This window comes from Apaloderma vittatum, unplaced genomic scaffold (genome assembly GCF_000703405.1).
Source record: "Apaloderma vittatum isolate BGI_N311 unplaced genomic scaffold, ASM70340v1 scaffold8084, whole genome shotgun sequence".
In the NCBI taxonomy this organism is placed as follows: Eukaryota; Metazoa; Chordata; class Aves; order Trogoniformes; family Trogonidae; genus Apaloderma; species Apaloderma vittatum.
Window position 1 is genome coordinate 158,111 of NW_009713243.1, and position 18,924 is coordinate 177,034.

General features: G+C 34.8%; 1 protein-coding gene across 1 annotated transcript in view; it reads left to right on the forward strand.

Moving 5' to 3' along the window:
* Window positions 1-17,649, forward strand: part of LOC104273092 (glutamate receptor ionotropic, kainate 2) — a 175,294-nt gene extending 157,645 nt beyond the window's left edge. The window contains exons 8-9 of the mRNA XM_009868298.1: window positions 2,707-2,957; window positions 17,485-17,649. Coding sequence (XP_009866600.1) covers window positions 2,707-2,957; window positions 17,485-17,649 — 416 coding nt within the window. The remainder of the gene's footprint in view (window positions 1-2,706; window positions 2,958-17,484) is intronic.
* The last annotated feature ends 1,275 nt before the right edge of the window (window positions 17,650-18,924 follow it).

Here is an 18,924-nt window from a genome sequence, read left to right on the forward strand (position 1 = left end):
GAATTCAACATACTAATCTGTATGCAATGAAGTCTCAATATAAAGAAGCTTGTGTGTTCATAATTTATGATTAAACGTATCATTATGCACATAAATATTTATGTACTGAGACTTCAGGGCAGAATACTTGTCTATGTATTTCTGCAGTATTTCTGAGATTTTCTTATCCTACTCTCATACAGGAGCTTCAGAAAATAGAATTTTATGCAAATTTTCATTTTTAAGTTTTTATAGGCAGGTAACTGCAGAGAGAGGTTATTGTGTCCCTTACCGAGCTTGTTGATCATAGCAAGACACTGAGGTCTCTATAATCTATAAGATCTTAAAATACTTTTGGCAGAAATTCTTATTCCTGCAAACAGCAGCTGCAGTGGTATAAGCAAATGATATATAGACTATGTCCTGTAGTACTTCTGGTCCCAGTTTGTTATGGGAATACCTCTTCATTTGATAAAGAAGTGAAAGCAGTAGGAATCAGAAAGAGAGGGAAAAAAAAAGTCAGATATTTCTGCACTGAATTTTTCACAATCTTAACTAATTGCAGATAAGGTTAGTCCATGTTTTATGGTTTCTATCTATGAATTCCACAGTTAATTCATTTCTAAAGTTCCTCAAATGAGCTAGAACTCTATGTGTATAAATCTGGTCCCTAGAATATATAAATAATACATGAGGAATGGTTGGTACTTCCTATATTTAGGCCATCAGAAAGTGTGGAAATGAAATGCAAATCGGCTTAATTAGAAAGCAGCCTGTCAAATTAGAAGATGGCCTAAACTGGGTCCAAGATTATTTCTTAGAAACTAATGTTATTTGAGTTGTTGTTGTTAAATATTTATAGGCAGTATAATGCTGAAAATATCCCCAAAAGATTATAGGATGCACTTATACTTCCCTAGGCTCTTGTGGACTAATCATTTTCCTTTTTCCGTCTGACTGAAGAAATGTGTCAAGTAGAGGGTTTTGCAGTGTTTCAGCATTATCAGGAATGGTCTGAAATAGTGACATAGGCATGCACACGAAAGTAAAAGAGAGGTTGCTTTTCTTTCTTTCTACTTCCTTTATAGTCCTATGTAAACACAGTTTAGCTCTTAGTACAGAACATCATTCTTTTCTAAAGTATAGATGACAAAAGTACAAATTCTTGCATCTTAAATACTTTGAGGACATCTTTTCCTATCTTATATTCTAGAATAAAGAACAAGTCCAGAATGTTTTGAAATAAGTGGTCCTTTCTATGTTTTACTTTCATGCTGGCACAGCAACCCTTAGCTATCAGCTTTATTCTTATGATAAGCTCTAGATATGTAAGCAGAAATTGAAGAAATAAAGAATAAATTGAAGGGAATTCCAGTAGCAAATAGACATTTCCCAGGAGCGTAAATAGTATAAAATAGCCTATTCATTCCTTCCTTTCAGCATCTCCACAGTTGATCACATTACATAATACAGTCAAATGGGCAGCATCTCTCTAAAGGATGCTAAGGATTTTTTTTAAATGGTATCAAGTTAATGAAAATGCATTTTACTACTCAGCAAAAGGAAACACTGTAAACTTTACAGCTAGTAAATAGCATTATTATGACAAAAAGAAAACGAGTAGGGATTCTTTGCAGAATTGCATTCATATCACATGAAAGAGAGGATGCCATGCCTTTTCATCTACTCCTTTTTTTTCTGGGCTTTCTTAACCACTTTAATGAAGAGTCTTTTGTTCCAGCTTTTGAAGGAGGAGAAGAAAAATGATGTCTTTGTTCTCTCCTTAAACATTACACAAATCTTAACATAGAAAGCACTTCTAACTGATATGATTTACTTTATAACATTCAGAAAAGAAACACTTTCTCCATTGACATTATTCATTAATTAATGTAGATTTTAAAATACTCATTGAAAAATACTCATGCACTATACAAAGTAAAAGAGAGCAAATGACATGCAAAGATATAGCATTACCCTTTGAACTGCCCCTGGAAATACTGAACCATTCAAAAGCTACAAAATTATCATGTCACTTTAAAATACTAAATTATGAGAAAGAAATACATTAAAATATCTTAATTTACATCCCTGTTATCCAAACACACGTAACCTTATCTTCCTGAATGCATTGCTACCTGTTAATAAATAAGCATGTCCTTGGAAGATATCTTAAGTGTCTGACAATCTATCAAATAGAGACTTCTGTGACTTGGTCTTTAAACATAAGTTGTTTCTCCTTTTAATAAAGTAATAGCATAAAGCGTTTGTTACATAACAGACGTTGGATTAGCTTTAGAGTAACAAGCTATGAAGCAACAGTGTAGATTTGTGTATATGAGGTTGGATCTACTACAGCATAATTAAAAGCCTTATGGAAATTGAAAGATGAATAATGTTTGGCTGGATATAATAGTTGGCCATGAAGACGTTTGAGACCATGGGACCATGTGTGATAGGACTTTTTTCATCAAGTGGCCTGACTTGCAAGCAAGACCAACTGGATCAAGTTTTGTGCATTTATATTTATATGGACATGAGCATGTGGGCCTATATTTATGTGAACATTGTGATTGTGGTGAGATGTAAGTGGCTTTTCAATAAGTCATGGTTGTAGAGGATATATTTTTTCTAGGGTATTATATTACATTTTATTCTTATCAGGAATAACAAACTTTCCTTGTGATATACCCCATGCAATATATACGTTCCGTGTGGTCTCTTTAGGTTCACCATATAGAGACAAGATCACTATAGCAATTCTTCAGCTGCAAGAGGAGGGCAAGCTCCACATGATGAAGGAGAAATGGTGGAGAGGCAATGGCTGCCCAGAGGAGGAAAGTAAAGAGGCCAGTGCTTTGGGAGTTCAAAATATTGGAGGAATCTTCATCGTGTTGGCAGCAGGATTGGTGCTTTCTGTCTTTGTGGCAGTGGGGGAGTTTTTGTATAAATCAAAAAAAAATGCCCAGTTGGAAAAGGTAAATATTGTTTTTTCCTATTTTATTTTATATTTATGGTCTATTATTTAAAATACTTTAAGTGTTTGGTAGTGTACTGTAGGTGATGCATACTGATTTTTCATTGTACAGTACAGTACTTGCATAACAAAGGATCACAGCGAAGTACCCAAAGTCTAACATTTACAGCTTTTAATTTTTCTTCAATGTGTTTAATTGTAGCCAGATTTCAGGACAAGTGACTATTTCTCCTCTTATTCAAGCCTGAAAAAAGACAGCTTTTTACTCCTGGAAGTTCACTGCAGTTAATTTTATGGATGAAGAAGAAACTCAAAACTCTAATGGGAAACAAATTAATCTTCTACAAATAATTCTGATTTTCAAAAGACAAACTGTCTGTAGCTCAAACTCAAAAATCTAAAAAATGTCTCCATAGAAATGTTCTTTGCAGAAGTTTATACTTGCAAAGTCATCCTGGTAGCATCTGGAAAAGATTACATGAGCATGATTTTTTGGTGGGCTTACTCCTGATGTGATGTCCTGTAATTTCAAACTGAGTCAGTTTTGAAAAATCTAGTGTGAATTTGTTCTGTACTTGCAATTTATATGACCACAGTACTGTAATTATGCCAACACTAGTAATATCTTGTGAAATTCTTAGATTAAATTATCACTTTTGCATAATAAATAAATAAATCTTTCAATATATATGTCCCCATGTTTAAACCTAAACTCAAACTGTGTTTTTTATTGCTATGGCAAATTCTGAATTTTAAAAATTGAGAGAAACTGTTGGATTTTGTTAGATGTTTTTCTTTCTTCTTCTCCTTTTGAGGAGCTTGTGACCTTTGGCAATTTCTGTATTTCTATTTAGAAATTTAATTTAATAAAAGCAGTAGTAAATTCAACAGCTATGTTTATATTGGTATTTTTCCAGATGCTACTGGTGAGTTTTTGTAACTCGAATTATTAGTCAGAAAATTTGCAGATTGTTTTTATTTTTTTTTTGAGGCAACCTTTTTGGTATGCAATTGTCCTGTTAAAAATGTATTGCTAAAGAGGTTTTTTCTAATACACACAAAGGCGGAGTAAGGTTACAAAGTCCTAAACACAGTTTGAATATGGGTACATTTTATTAAATTGTTAAAAGATCATTTAGATCCTTCTCTTTATGAGACTACAGACTGATTCTTTCTTTTAACATGCTATTGGAATGTTATGTTTCTGAAATGGATTTGTAAGGAAAAAGATGTCAGTTAAGTAACTCATGTTAAGTCTAAATAATGTTTATGCATTCCTAAAGTGAATATGGAATTCATATGGATATCAGTATAATTTGGTTTATCTTTTCAGGATATTTAGGTTTTCAAGATATTTAGCAACCACTCACTTAGAAAAACAACACTGTTTTGATAGTAACCTTGTAACATGAGTTCAGTATTTTGCAGAGTGTGAATGCATATCACATCGTAGTGATAGCATGGTGGAATTTGTGTGAGGAAGCAAAAAGAAACTTCTTATTTAAGGACAATTCTCTAAGACTTTTGGTTTGGTGATTTGGGGGTTTGTTTCATTTATTTTTTATCATTTGCTTTTTTTTTTTCTTTTTAATTATGGAGAGAGAGAGAGTAAAGACTGGAGGTATCAGACATTTTAACACTACTTGTATCAGAAATACCTCCTTAAGTATTGAGATACTTAAAAATGTTAGGAGTGAATCTGAAGCAGTTGAAAGAGTCAGGTCTCTCTCTTCCCCTCCTTGCTGCCAGTCTTTCACCTTGACTTCTCTCCCCACTACACCCACATACTCTGATGTCACGAGATCACTAAAACATCAGCAGAACTTAACTTATGGAGTGAAATTAACAGGAACATGAAGCCAGCATCTCTACACATAGTCTACCCCAACATCCCCTCACCCACTCTCCTCTCAGCACCCACAGAGCGTCAGTGAACATCTTCCCTTCTCCCCAAATGTAGAAGATCCCCTTTGCCAAGGAGAGGGAGTAGTGGCAGCCAAAGGGGAGGTAAGCAGTGTTATCAACTGTCTCCAATCTCTACATCTCCCTTGCTGGGATGAGTAAACCATGCAAGTAATGCTGCCTTGGTTGTCCCACAGGGAGAGAGGAGGCACCTATTTTGGGGAACATTTGTAATTTCCTTCCTTCAAAATCACAGTATAGTTCTGGCATTTGTATAATGCTTGTCAACATTCAGAAACAGGGAAGATCAAAGGTTGCATTAACAACCAAGGGGAAAAAAAATCAGATAACTTCATCTGCTGAATATGTGGAGTGTCCTGGGATATAAATAGACATATTCACATGTGTGTCTGCTTTCTAACATATACAAAATACACAGTTGCATATCCACTGAGGAGGCAATGCAGGTTTAAAGTGTGTAATCTAGCCATGTTCTTTTAGCATTTCCAGTGTCACCCCACTCCTCTGGTGTCAATCTAGATGAAGAAATGAAATCTTGAATGGAGTTAAGCTCAGAAAAGCAGCAGCCAAAGTTGTTCTATTTGCTAAAGAACTATTGCATCTTGTAACCAAAGTGGTTTAGAATATCTGTGTTCCTGGTGTGCTCAAAAATCCAAAGGAAATACATGACGCTAGCTGTAGATTTTTTGGGAAACAGATTAGTTCATGCCACCACAACACTTTCCAGACGTATAGAAATTCCTCTTTATTGACACTTTTTAAAAGATAAGCCTGGATGCTATCACAGTTAGGCTGTCAGTCCCTGACACTTACTGTGGCTAATTTGTTTGAAAAATGAGTGCCCTAATTTACTAAGTATTTTCTAGAAGATCCTGATCTGAGAGATGTGAAAAGAACAATATATGGATTCAATTCAGCTAACATTTATGGTTATTCAAGATTCACTGAGTCATCAGCAGGTCAGAACTAGGTCTGCTTGTTAAAAAACCAGCAATTTTGAATTGTTAAGTACTTCAAGTAATATAAAATGAAACACGGATTTCCTATAATACAAAATACTGCATTAAATCTTAGAGTGTACAGAAACAATTACACCAATGAAATATTTCCAGAGTTATGTTATCAAATCATAATCTAAACATCTGAAATATTTATTTTTAATTTATTGAAAAACAATAAAAAATAGCTAATTGGTACTGGTTTGTATTTTACCTACTTTTCCCAAGGAAGGCCAAAACGTTGTATGGTAACTAATTCACCCCTCAGCTACACAACTGAGTTGAAAAAGATCAGTCTGGGTAGTTTATCTCACAAGGTACAATGAATGAGCAGCTAGTAGGACTGGACTCAAAGCAAGCATTAGTAGGTGTGAATATACACGTTACCTAAAAAATGTGATTTACTTACAACTGTAGATTCTATTGAAAAAGAAAATTAAAATGTGCTGAACCTGTGACCTGTATACAAGACTATGACTTTGAAGATGGCACAAGCTTCAGTGGTTGACTCTTGCCCAAAATAAATTGTGTACAAAAAACTTCAGACAACTTTTGCAAACTGCACAAACTATTTTTTGCTTTTGCTGATTTAGAGATAATATAATAGAAAATTCTGATCTTAATGGGCTAAAAAATTCATGCAACTATACTGAGCTGCAGAGACTTTAGGTTATGGTAATATTTGATCTTAAACTTCCTAGAAACTAAGTGTGGTTTTCTATGATTACCACTAATTATGAATTTGCTGTCTACCTCAAACACACATTTGAGTAATATGATAACCTGGGGTGTATTTTGAGCTAAAAAAACCCATCTAGTCCTACCTAGTACTTAATCTCACTGATCTGTTTCAGAGGAAGAATTGGGAATGACAAAGCATTGTCCTTGTCTATGGCAGAATTTTGGCATTCCGGTTGAGACAGCAGGAAGGGGTGGGAGGAGATGGCAGGCCAGAGGCTGTCCTGGCTCAATCCCTGCGGAGTAACCACAAGATGGTGCCTTCTAATTTCTCAGAGGGAAATTTAATTGTTACTTTTTAATAGAATATATGTCACAATGCTTACTTATTTTTTAATTGTGGCCTTTCTAAAAAATGCTGAAGGCTTGTATTCTTTCCTGTTGTTTATTACACAAATATCTAATTATGTCATCTGTTTGGAAACATTATTAAGGAGACCTTTTTTATCTAGACAATCTTGACAATAAATGCTTAGTCATTTGCATTTTATAATTGCTTTTGCTGGTGAATGACCTGCTCCCTGCTTTTAACAGGCACTCAGAGGGCAGTCAATAGCAGTGTTAAAAACAGAAGCCATTTAAAACAATTATTATGTCCTTTTTTTACTGATGTGTTTCCGTGTGTTATGGGTTTATGTCCATTTCATACATTTAGTTTTGTATAGCTTAAATCATTATCATAAAGGATAGGGAAAACATTGACCTTGAAGACCATTAATATTTAGCAAAATATATTCATGATTCCTAGTTTGAGAATTTGTTGATCTTTCCTTTGTTTTTTTTTTGTGTGGGTTTGTTTGGGTTTTTTTAAGTCTTCTATGAGTTTATTTCCATTTTGATACCACCTTCACACAGTGACTACATATTGCTGTAAGCGTCATCTGTGCGGTAGAAACTATGTCGGCACTGCTGAAAACTTTAGGATGAAGGGAGTGTCAAGAAAATATAGAACATTGCTTGTCATCACCCTTGAAGATGGTTGTCCTTTTACCTGGTCATGATTTCTTTGGAGAAGGTGGCATTGGCTTGAGAAGTTACCTCAAAACATGGTTTTATTAATGTTAGTAGACCCACACCCTTCTCAAGAGATGGGGAGGGGACAAGGGCTGCTAGGCTGAAGAAGCTGTTGTGCTATAAGCATATACAGTTGACACCACATCCTGTTCACTCTTCTCTCAGATAGGATCTAACTGTTTTTGTTGTATTTGCATAAAGTTAGTGTAAATGCTAACATGAGCTTATTTGCCAATGCCCTTCTGCAAGCTGTTTGCAACAGGATAAATTTAATTCATTATGTCTTAGGATGCTTCTTTTTAGAATTGAGGTGAGCAAAATGCATACATGCAACTTGCTCTAGAATGGTCTTACCAGGAAGATGTTAATCAGTACTGAAATATTCTTTATCAACAAAATATCTAAAAAATCAGTGTTTCCACCTCTATTTTAATTGTTATCTTAACCACAATGCAAAACAAAATTAGTGCAATATTTTCATATGAAAAATGAAAAGATTTTTAGGATCCCTTCTTACTTTATCAGAATATTTTATCATTTTGATTTTGCTATTTGTTTTTTTCTTTTTTGTTTTTTTTTGTTTGTTCAGTTTTTCTAAATTTTACTAAATTAGTTTTCATTAAAGCCTTTTCCATTACTTTCTCAAAAAATGCATTTATGTCAGTGGTTTTGGAGTTCAGAGAACTTTTCTAATAATTTAATATCAAAAGTCTTTGATATTTGGTACAGTAAGTTATAATAGGTTTGGAACAATCCCAAAGTAAATCCCAGCCTAGTGAATTTTTTTTTTCTTTCCAGGAGGAGGCAAGTTCAAAAGATTTTAAAGTTGAAAAGCCTGTTCCTCAGGCTACAATAAACAAAAGAGTGTGGGTATTCTTGGTAAATCAAAGTAAAAACTTTGGGATTTATATTTCAAGTAACTTTCATACAATCTATAGTCCGTGATGTAGTCTATACTGTCATTTCACATTCTGTAGTGAAGTAACCTCAGAATTTTTAATGTTGGCTGGGAAAAACAGCTGCAGCTCTGAGAGCTAATAAAAAGAAATGTTTTCCCAACTTCAGCACAATGCATTGTGCAGATATGCTGTTGGAAAATTGGGAATCATCCTGTACTGCCCTGAGCAGTGTGTGTGGATCTATAGACTTGTATGGTTATTTTTTGCATGTATAAGTGTACAAATTACTTGAAATTGAGGGATTAATTATAATTAAATGACCTTTTGGAATCCACCTAAGTACATATTAGAGGAAATTTTCTAATGGAAAGAATTGTCACAAAAAACAACAAAATCAAACAGAAATCCCCCCAAAACCAAAATCAAACTGACAACACCCTGCAGCTTTCACAGGAAAAAAAAAAAAAGATATGAAAAGACAAGAATGGAAAAAGTGGAAAAAAACTTGACTGACTGTGGCATTTTAAAAATCAATAAAATATTAAAAACTATAAACATATTTTGCTTTTTGATTACATCTCAAACAATATCTGTTTGGTAATGAATCTTGTTTCTGAAGTGTTTTCAATATCTTAACTTATGTCATTAAAGAAACAATGGGAAGGTTAGAAATGTATGTAAAGCTCACCACTGCACAAGTACAAATGTAGGAATATGATTTCCGGAGGCTCACTATCGCTCCATGGATATTCAGTTGAAGATCAGGGCTTAAATTACAGATCTGTGCTATGGAATATTTTCTGTTTGACAAGTATAAGAAATATTTTGAAACTTCTACATGTCATTTATTTTATATCAAGTACAGTTCACTTTCACTCATCTGAAGAAAGAAACATTCACATTATATAATGACTGATTCCTAAGAAAAGAAAATAATTTTTTTCATTCTCATGGAAATATATGTCAGATTACATAACACTGAATCTTTATAATATTTTTTCACTGTCTTGCCCTAAACACTACTTTAACATATCATGCATATAAATATTTTAATATAGAAATATTAATCTTTACATTTTAAATTAATCAGCCATGCTATAGCTAAGTGTAGTAGAAAATGCAGTTTAGTTCATCTGATTTAAATTATTCTGACTTTTGGATATGTCAGCAAAGTAAGAACAAGCACTTCCAGCTGTCTTTCAGATTGAAAAAATATCCTAGACCGCCAGATGAAACTATGTAATTATAGAGAAACGAATGCTAACCATTTTAATTTTATGTAGTGCAATATGACTATAATAGAGTTTCCAAACAGTAGAAAATGTTGCCATTAAATTAATATCAATAGTCTCTCTCTGTTCAATATGGTTTGAGGCCATGCCATATTTTACGTTAAGCTTATACTATCACACTGAACTATGAAACTAGTATAAATTTTTACAGTGAATAATGTACAGTGGACTTTATCTCAGTAAAAATTTTTAAAAAGCTGTTTAGATAGAGCTGAATTAAGGTAAGAAAGGTTGTATTTACCTTCTAAAATGTTTCTGCAAGATGGGCTATTTATTTTCAAATTGAACTGTATGGTGTTATATACAGTATTTTAATCGAGATAGATTTGTACTCCAAAAGATTAATTGCATAGTATCATAACTTCCTTTCAGAATGCCTGGAGATAACAAACCTGACCTTACTTGGACAGAGAATGCATTTAGATTAAGGATCAAAAATTATTTAACAGGTGGATTAATTTTCACATCCAGTGGCTGAGAGTGCATGATTTCAGGTGGCTAATTTCAGTGCAGTCATGAACATCTCTGCTAAAAGGCAGAGAAATACCCTGTACAGCTGTGATTGCAGCATACAGAACCATTATAATATCACATTGGATATTATTCTAAATCAGATAGGCAATACCATATATTCTGTTGTTTGCTCAGTGACAGCTTCATGACTGAAGAACTTATGAATTGCTATAACACTTAATAAACACATGATAGTCATGTGTAGCCATTGTCCAGGGACATTGGACTTCAGTAATGTGTTCTGGTGTGACAAGCTTCACACTCGTAGAAATTATTGTCAATTATTGAAACGCAAGTGGCAAATAGTACTTACCACCACTGATCTAATTTGAAAACCCAGAAGTGAACTTGGAAACTTGGAGAAATCTGAGACTGTGAACCTCTTTTGCAAGAGGTGGAACTGAATAATAAGTTTAGCTAATATCTTCCGAATGCTTCCCTTTACTTGTCCAACATAGCACCTATCTCCCTGGGATTAAGCCATCATCATTCCCCTATTTCAGCCAGGTGCTGGAAGTGCAAAATGACTGCACCATCCTGGTCTGACAAGAGAGTAGGACTGTGTATCATCTGCGTGCTGATGACACCACAGCCCAAATTATTTCATTATCTCCTCAGTGGCCTCATATACATGTTGAAAGGAGAGATGACAGGATGAAACCTTGTGGAATCCTACAGGAAAGAGAGCCCTCAGGGCTGATGAGCAATTGCCCTATGTCATCCTCTGGGATTTCTCTGAGAGGAACAAGTGCAATCTCATCTGCCCCAGCCTAGGTCCACAGGTGAGTCAGAAAAACATCATGGTCAGTGCGATGGCCAGAAAGGCTGCTGGCAGAGCTAAACAAGGCCACCTTTGAAAGAGATTTTTGCACTGTTAGAAGTTCCCCATCAGCCACAGGAAACAGTGTAGGTGTCAGGGTGCACTCAGACTGGAAACCAAGTTAGATAGAGGACTTTAAATGGACTCAGAGTTGCTTTACCAGAAGTCTCTGTCATCCACTGGAGTGCTTTTTGTTTTGTCAGGAAATAAATTTTAGACTTTGAGAGTGGCTGAATTGCTTTTTTGGGCACCACTGATAATTTATTTAAGACAAGCTGGAGTCTTACTGTCCCACTGGGAGACACTAACTGTGTATGCTAGAAGTGGCCTGCAATGAGGTCCTGTATGTCATCTAAGTTCACTGTATAACTCTAAAACTCAACAAGCACTTCAGCCCACAAATTATTTCAGTGTTGTTTTGTTGCAGAAAGGGCCAGTCCCATCAGATTCCTGTTGATCCGCTCCATAAAATAGCTAGAAAAGTCTTACAACAATCAGCATTCAATTCAGTTACAGGCTGAAGCACCTCATTCTTCATCGAGATGTCTGGAACAACTTTACCGGTCTTGACTACATAGATACTATCATGGAAGCAAAGCTTAATTTACAGAATTAAACTTTTCATTTTGCTTCATATTATTGTCTTTATCTGAGTATGTTATGAAATCTCTCATACATTTTGGCCTGAAAATGACTTCCTAAAATGGCTGCTCATTCTAATTGTACCGAAAAAGCAATAATTGCTGAATCTGAAATTGAGAATATGTTGGTGATGTATTCAGCCAATTGATGTTAACTTAGTCTGCAGTCCATTTGTCCATTATACTTGTTATGGACTACGTCAGAAAAATCTCTGGCAAATATTTTTAATACAACCATATTACCTGTATGTAGATATATATGTGTGTGCATATATATGTGTACAACCTTCAGTCAATATCCTGTCTAAAACTAGGTATATAACTAAGCAACTTAAAAATCTGATTGTTTGAAATACACATTAACTTCTTTTGAAGTGGTAATACTTAAACAACAATTAAATGATTTCTCTTTTTCTGAGGTTATTTTCATTCCACTAGTTGTTTGTTTCTTTGTGATACTAAGTCAGCATTTTGGTAGGATGCATGTTTCTGTCTCAAGGGTTTAAGATTGACAAGTTTTCCCTGTATACATTCAAAATCCCTGGAGAACTGGCATATGGAAGCAGAAACTGATTAGGAGGGAGGGTCAGGGTAGGGCTGTGCATTCATTCTCAGTTAATTTCTAGAAGACAAAAACCAGTTTGATTCATATATCCTACTAGATGCTAGAACACTGACCCATAACATGACAAGTGCAGAATTACAGCTGCTACTTTGCTTTAAGAAAATTAAACAGGATTTCAAATAATATGTGACACCATTTTGAGTAAATTTTACAGTTTTTTATTGAATGTTGACAGTCAACTTTTTATTAACTGCATCAGAGGGAAAAAAATTAAAACAGCAAGTGACTGGAGATTCTTATATGTAAACCACACTAAATATGATTTACTTATATCAATGCTGAGTAGTTCAGACATGCCAGTCCTGTCTTTCTGTTGCTCTTTTCAGGCTGTTAAAAGCAAAATCTATGGTGATAGTCTGATAATTCTGTGATAATATGATTTCTAATTAGCTTTCTAAATTCCTATAAAGCAATACAATGAAAACAGTTTAAATATTTTCTTCCTTTCAAATTAATATATACATGCAAACATATCTTTTTTTTTCCTCAGGCAGTAAAGCCATATACAAGCTATTTAAATACATTGTAAACAGTGATAACATTTCATAAAATTATCACCTTGATTCTACATGACTTGTGAGCTGTCAGCTGTCGAAAACAATGAAGGAGCTATCAGCTATGTCCTTAGTCTTCTTAAGATGAGGTTTTTCAGAATTGCTTTGTGTTATAAGGCTAAGTATTACAGTTCTGATTAATACTTTCTTTTGTACACTTGAACTCTCAACTTAGAATGGCAGCTCTTTCTTTCTGATGTTCTGTAGTGATTTGCTGCAACAAAATTTGCACTTAGCTGTGCTATTGTTTAGAGAACTCTATGCCTTCTTTCTACTCTTCCACTATTTGATTATATCTAAGATGACTTGGAGGCAGCATTTACTTTCTGGTAACATTTAAGAAGACAACTTACGATTTTGTAAGGGCTGGTGAAAAATCAATAATAACCGATGTTCTTACGCCCGCAGTGTGAAAGGTAAGTTGGGGTCAAAAGGTTATTTTCTTTGAGTTAAGTGGAAAATCTTGTAATATATACTAAAAGTGCTCGGTTTCATGATGGACAACAGTTTTGAAATTTAACCTGTTTTGAAACAGATATTTTTGACAGTAGGGGTTTTTTGACAACAGTTTTGAAATTTAACTGATTTAAGTTCTGTTAATATTTCACTAATTTTCCATAGCAATTTGAATGGTCAATTGAATTCAGTATCGAGATATTGGATTATATTTTTTTTAAAATCATATCTGAAAATGTCATTTGCTTGTTATCAAAATTTTTCTTATTATTCCAAAACTCACATTCTAACAGTGAAAGAACACAGAGTTTAACTGTACAGAAAATGGAGACTGTACACAGATTGGAACTGAAATTAGACAAGAATAGTATTTGTGTTAAAAAAAAGGGTCAAATATAAAGTAATCCTTTGGTAACCTTTTTAGAACATGATTTTGAAATATGTGGGAAAACTCTTCCTGATATTTCTCAGAACCCAAAGAAGAATAAGGATCCAGGCCATGACTTTTTAAAATACAGTGAGTGAAATTTGAACAACAAAACCCAAAGACATGTAATATTTCTCTTACGCAGTACTCAATTACCAAAATAATGGTACGGTCTGGGAGCTAATACTGTTTACTGTCTTCAGGTATTTGATATTTTTAAATACAGAGCATACGTTAAAATCTCAGTAGCTGAAGTATAAGATCATTTGTTTTAACAGACGGTATGTAGAGAGGTTCCCATTAACTTAATATGTACAAAATAACTTGGAAACAAAGAATGGAAGAATTTTCTAAATAAAATAATTATCTCGAAATTGTGTTAGCTACACTTTTAAGACTGTCAGTCTTGCCAACATTTCTCATTTAATTAGTTTTCAGATCCAGGGAAGATTCTCAGATAAAACCTGTTGGCAAGTTTCCCAAGATCTAATTTTCAGGGTATTTCTCAATGTTGGCATCAAGTCCAGGTATCTTCTTTCCTCCTGGCTATCAATTGTAATCCTGTTCCTACTGATATTACCTAAAAATTTACACCCTTTGGTAAGCGTTTGCAGACCTTTACAAAAGGTTTTGGTGGATTCATGCATCTTGAAACAGATTCACTCTATTTTGACACTCATTCTAGATGTCTTGGCAAAAAAAAAGGCAGCGGACACAGTCTTTAATGTGCTAAGTGCTAATGCATTATTTTTAAATTTAGGATTTTGCTCCTCCTGATCTTTCAGTTAGGACTTTGATTCCTGAAGTGAGAGCCATATAATGACTGGAGGTGGTAATGCTGAGAGTTGCAGTATTTTCTTCTTAATGGATTCCCCATGAAATTCCTGAGTTATGTAGTAGATTCTCCACATAGTGAAAATGCCAAGATCTGCAAGCCTTAGCAATTTAGCCTTTGAGCCATTAGGGAATACTAAATTAAATCTTGCCATTTTGAAAGATTTCAGGGTTAATTTCAGATTCATAATCAGAAGTGCAGTTTGAATGTTAAGCAACACCACTTTCATAGAAAAAGAGGAAATCTAAGAAAATTAAATATTTTCTTTCAAAGCACAGCTGGATAAGAAGGACGTACCGTTCCCTGCTTTCTACACAATGCTAAGCATAGATACTTAGGCATGAAAATCTGGTATATTACAGCTCATACCATTCAGTTAGAAATTCTATCCTCTTCATTCACACAGTGGAAGCCTTAAATTCTTTCTTGGAGGTCAGCCCAGTGCACCAGAACATTTACAAAAGGTTTGCTAATGAGTGTCCATTGCAGTATTCACTCCAGCCAGAAGTGCCAGCTGGAAATTACAAACTTCGTCTTGAACTTCAGCCTCTGAAGAACTTGTGCTTGACTGCACCAAAGAGATACACTTTCCTTTCCTTTGGATGCACAGATTAAACTTTTCTTGGTTGAAGGTGTTGAGACCCTTTATGTCTTGAGTAAGGTGTCATTCCTTTATTTCAAATTCATTGGGAGAAAAGAATGTTCGAAAGGAAGAGTATCACAGCCAGAGTAAAATTACCCTTTCCTTCCCACCTGTCTATTCCCTTATCCATGCAAAGGATTAGAGAAGAGGACATTTGTTGAAGATTTGGGAGATTCAGATTCAGCTCTAAGCCATCACTGAGAGAACTCATGTCTGCACTCTTCTGCATTGAACAGAATTTTCCATTGAAATATTGAAGTCATTGCTGAAACAGGAACTACCATGTGAGCCTTTCCTCTGCTGCTCTGTGCTCTAATACCTGATCTGCAGAATGTCCCATATTCTTCTTCTCTCCCTTTTTCCTGCTCTGCCTCTGTTAATTTCTTCCATGCAAAGTGGAACAGGACAAGTAGGTGAAAACTTCAAGTATTTTTACCTTGACACGGTGTAATGCCTCTACATGACAGACTTTACTGAGGCACTGAAGCCTAAATATCCTCCAGCAGAAGTCAATTGACACTCTCAAATATGTCTCACATTAACTTCTACTGCTCCAGCTGACGAATGGCTGCACAGAAGACTATAGTTATGTCTGTCACATGTTATTCTTTTTTAGTTGCCACTTTTTTTTTGAGAAACTTGATTTGTTAGGTCTTTTCAGAGGACACCTGTGACATTGACAACCTTACACATGGAGAACTTGAGTGTGAATTTTGATGGAATCCAGAACTAAACCAAGCACCAATGTGTTTAACAGAATTTCTACTGACTATTGCCAAATGAAAAACCTACAAATTTTAACCTGGAAAAGTGAGAGTCTTACTGCTCAGAGTGCCTTCAGGAGGTTGGAAGCTGAATGCACATTTTGATAAACATAGTTTCCTTTTAGATTCCCAAAGAACTAAGTAGGGTGAGGTGCTTAAATATGTTCTGGATATAATCTCCAAACTCCAGGTTTGTATGAATAAAGGAGATGTAGTAGTTTACAAGTAAAGCAGAGTTCTTGGTTTTGGAGATAAATTAGACAGTTACAGGTTAACTGATGATCTGCCACTAGTCACACAAAATCAAACAATGATCAAGAGGTATTTACAGTAATTCTGGGTACTCTATCTTTTTGTTTTCTTTTTTTTATTACTTTTTTTTTTTCTAGATAATCTCCCTTGACTGGAGTTTAGTTATTAAGAAAGCAAAATGCATTGGGCTAGACTATACCTCAAATTTGCCCTGTGTGAGAGCAATTGTCAGAGACTTGTCATAACATCTCAGATTCCAGGATGTGTTATTTAGTTAATATATTTCTTCATTAGCTGAAAAACATCTAAGTTAAAGTATATGATAGAAGTGGTTAATTTACAGACCCCAAAACTGAGATTCCTCTTCCAAACTCCTATTCTCACACTAAGGAGAGGCTGCTGATCACACTATTAGCAGCTGAGAATTCAGAGTGATGGAATAAAAGAGATTTTATTTTACTTTTCAAATTATCTTCCACTGTTAAATAAAAAATGGGCTTTGAGGATCTAGTTTTTGATGAAAACAAGTTAATATACCGTTTTTCTAATAATAGGCTCTGTACATGAGAGTCAGTAGTAGAAGAAGTGTTGGAATACAGAAGATATTAAAAAGAATAGAGTAGATATCAGTTTTCAGTAATGGGTCTGTATTTTAACAGTGTCTAAACATTATTGCAGGTAAACTCCCCATATTAAGGCTTGTTTTGTTGAGGAACAGCTATTTAAATCACATAGAAATGAATTTTTTTTTTTTAAATATGGGCAAGGAGATTTTACTGAACATCTAATATACATTCAGATGTTATCTTGTATGACTAACCTATGTTAACAGAACAGCTGTTTGAAATGTTTTTATGTATCCTATGCATCCATAGTCAGTAGCTGCCAGATAAATAATTGTAGAAACAAAGTGATTTTTTCACTGAGTCATTGCAGCTTGGTAAGTCATTTTAATTATTATGTGATGAATACTTAAAAGACGACAATTTTTTATGAGCTTCAGGATGAGACAAAGCAAACTTACAGCACTGATAAGACTGTGCCAGTAGAGTGAATCTGTTTCTAGACATTGCAGCAGGACATTTCTTATATTTTTTTGTTATTTTTTTCTTTTTCCTCTATTTCCCTCTGTAGAGGTCCTTCTGTAGTGCTATGATGGAGGAGCTAAGGATGTCTCTGAAGTGTCAGCGTCGATTAAAACACAAGCCACAGGCCCCCGTTATTGTGAAAACAGAAGAAGTTATCAACATGCACACCTTTAACGACAGAAGGTTGCCAGGTAAAGAAACCATGGCATAGAGCTGGGAAGCCAAATACCCCAAGCACAAACTGTCGTCTTTTTTCCAAACAACCTTGCGAGAATGTTTCCTGTGGAAATATGCAACCTGTGCAAAATAAAATGAGTTACCTCATGCCGCTGTGTCTATGAACTAGAGACTCTGTGATCTCAGCAGTTGCAATGGCCAGACTCGAATCACAAGCATCATGGATCAACCAAGTTATGCGGGGTTACACTGTTCATCATGGGTTTCCACCATTCTGAATGAATGAATGTTCCATGTGAGTTTTGTGGCTGGTTTCAAATGCAGTCTCAGTGAGAAATTACAGGTTCCTTTTGAAGTTCAACGGTTGCCAGGAGATGGAGAATAAATGTCCAAGACAATACTAACTACGAAAGGAGTCTAGTAAAAGTAATGTCTCAGAACTGTAGTGGAACAAGAAACCATATGCTTTTCTGAACTTCCAAGTGCAGAAGAGTTGGTAACTGCTGGTAGACTGAAACTACTATCTGGATAGGTGATACGAGCTTCCTGAGTGGGAGAAATGTTAAAGTGAAGAGACATGAATCCCATGAATAGAACGATAAATATGATGATGCTCGCCTGCTTTTTGGACTGTCTGTGTCACTGAACTAAGTCAATATATAACAACTAAAAAAAAAATCAGTAACTTAAAGTTACCTGGGCTGGAACTTTGATCTATAAAACAACAACAAAAAATACATAATTTTGACCCAATTTTTAGATGAATGAAAGTTTCCTTAGTACAAAGGAATGTATCTTAAAACATTTAGATATAAGCAATTACTTTTTTTCTTTAATTGTGAAGAGAGGGAGGGGGGGTGGGAAGCAGTGTATTTCACACATAGAGGGCTTGCATTTTAGCCTGAATGGGTTTTGAAAGCCTTGTTCCTGCTACTAATTGAACTCAATGGAGCCTGTGCAATTCTCGCTAATGTTGGGAGAGGGATGGGTCACGTAAAAGAAGTGTATGTGGATAACTTTAAGGAGGACTGCATTTTTCAATACAGTCACAGTACTAAATGAACAAAATTCTTGAGCAGTTTTTTTTCAAAAAAAAATGTTCAGGTTTATTTGTGGAAATGCAAGATTTCTATGAAAATAGTTTTTGTATGGAAATTTTTGTAATACTTTTTATCAACAAAATAAGAACATGTGTTTCTGTCAGGGGTGTGATGCCAAGCATGAATGGTAGTGCGTGTGCACCACCAACGTTTGGTGAAAACTATTTTTATCAAGAAAAAGGAATCTTAGAAGAGACATATTTTCAAGT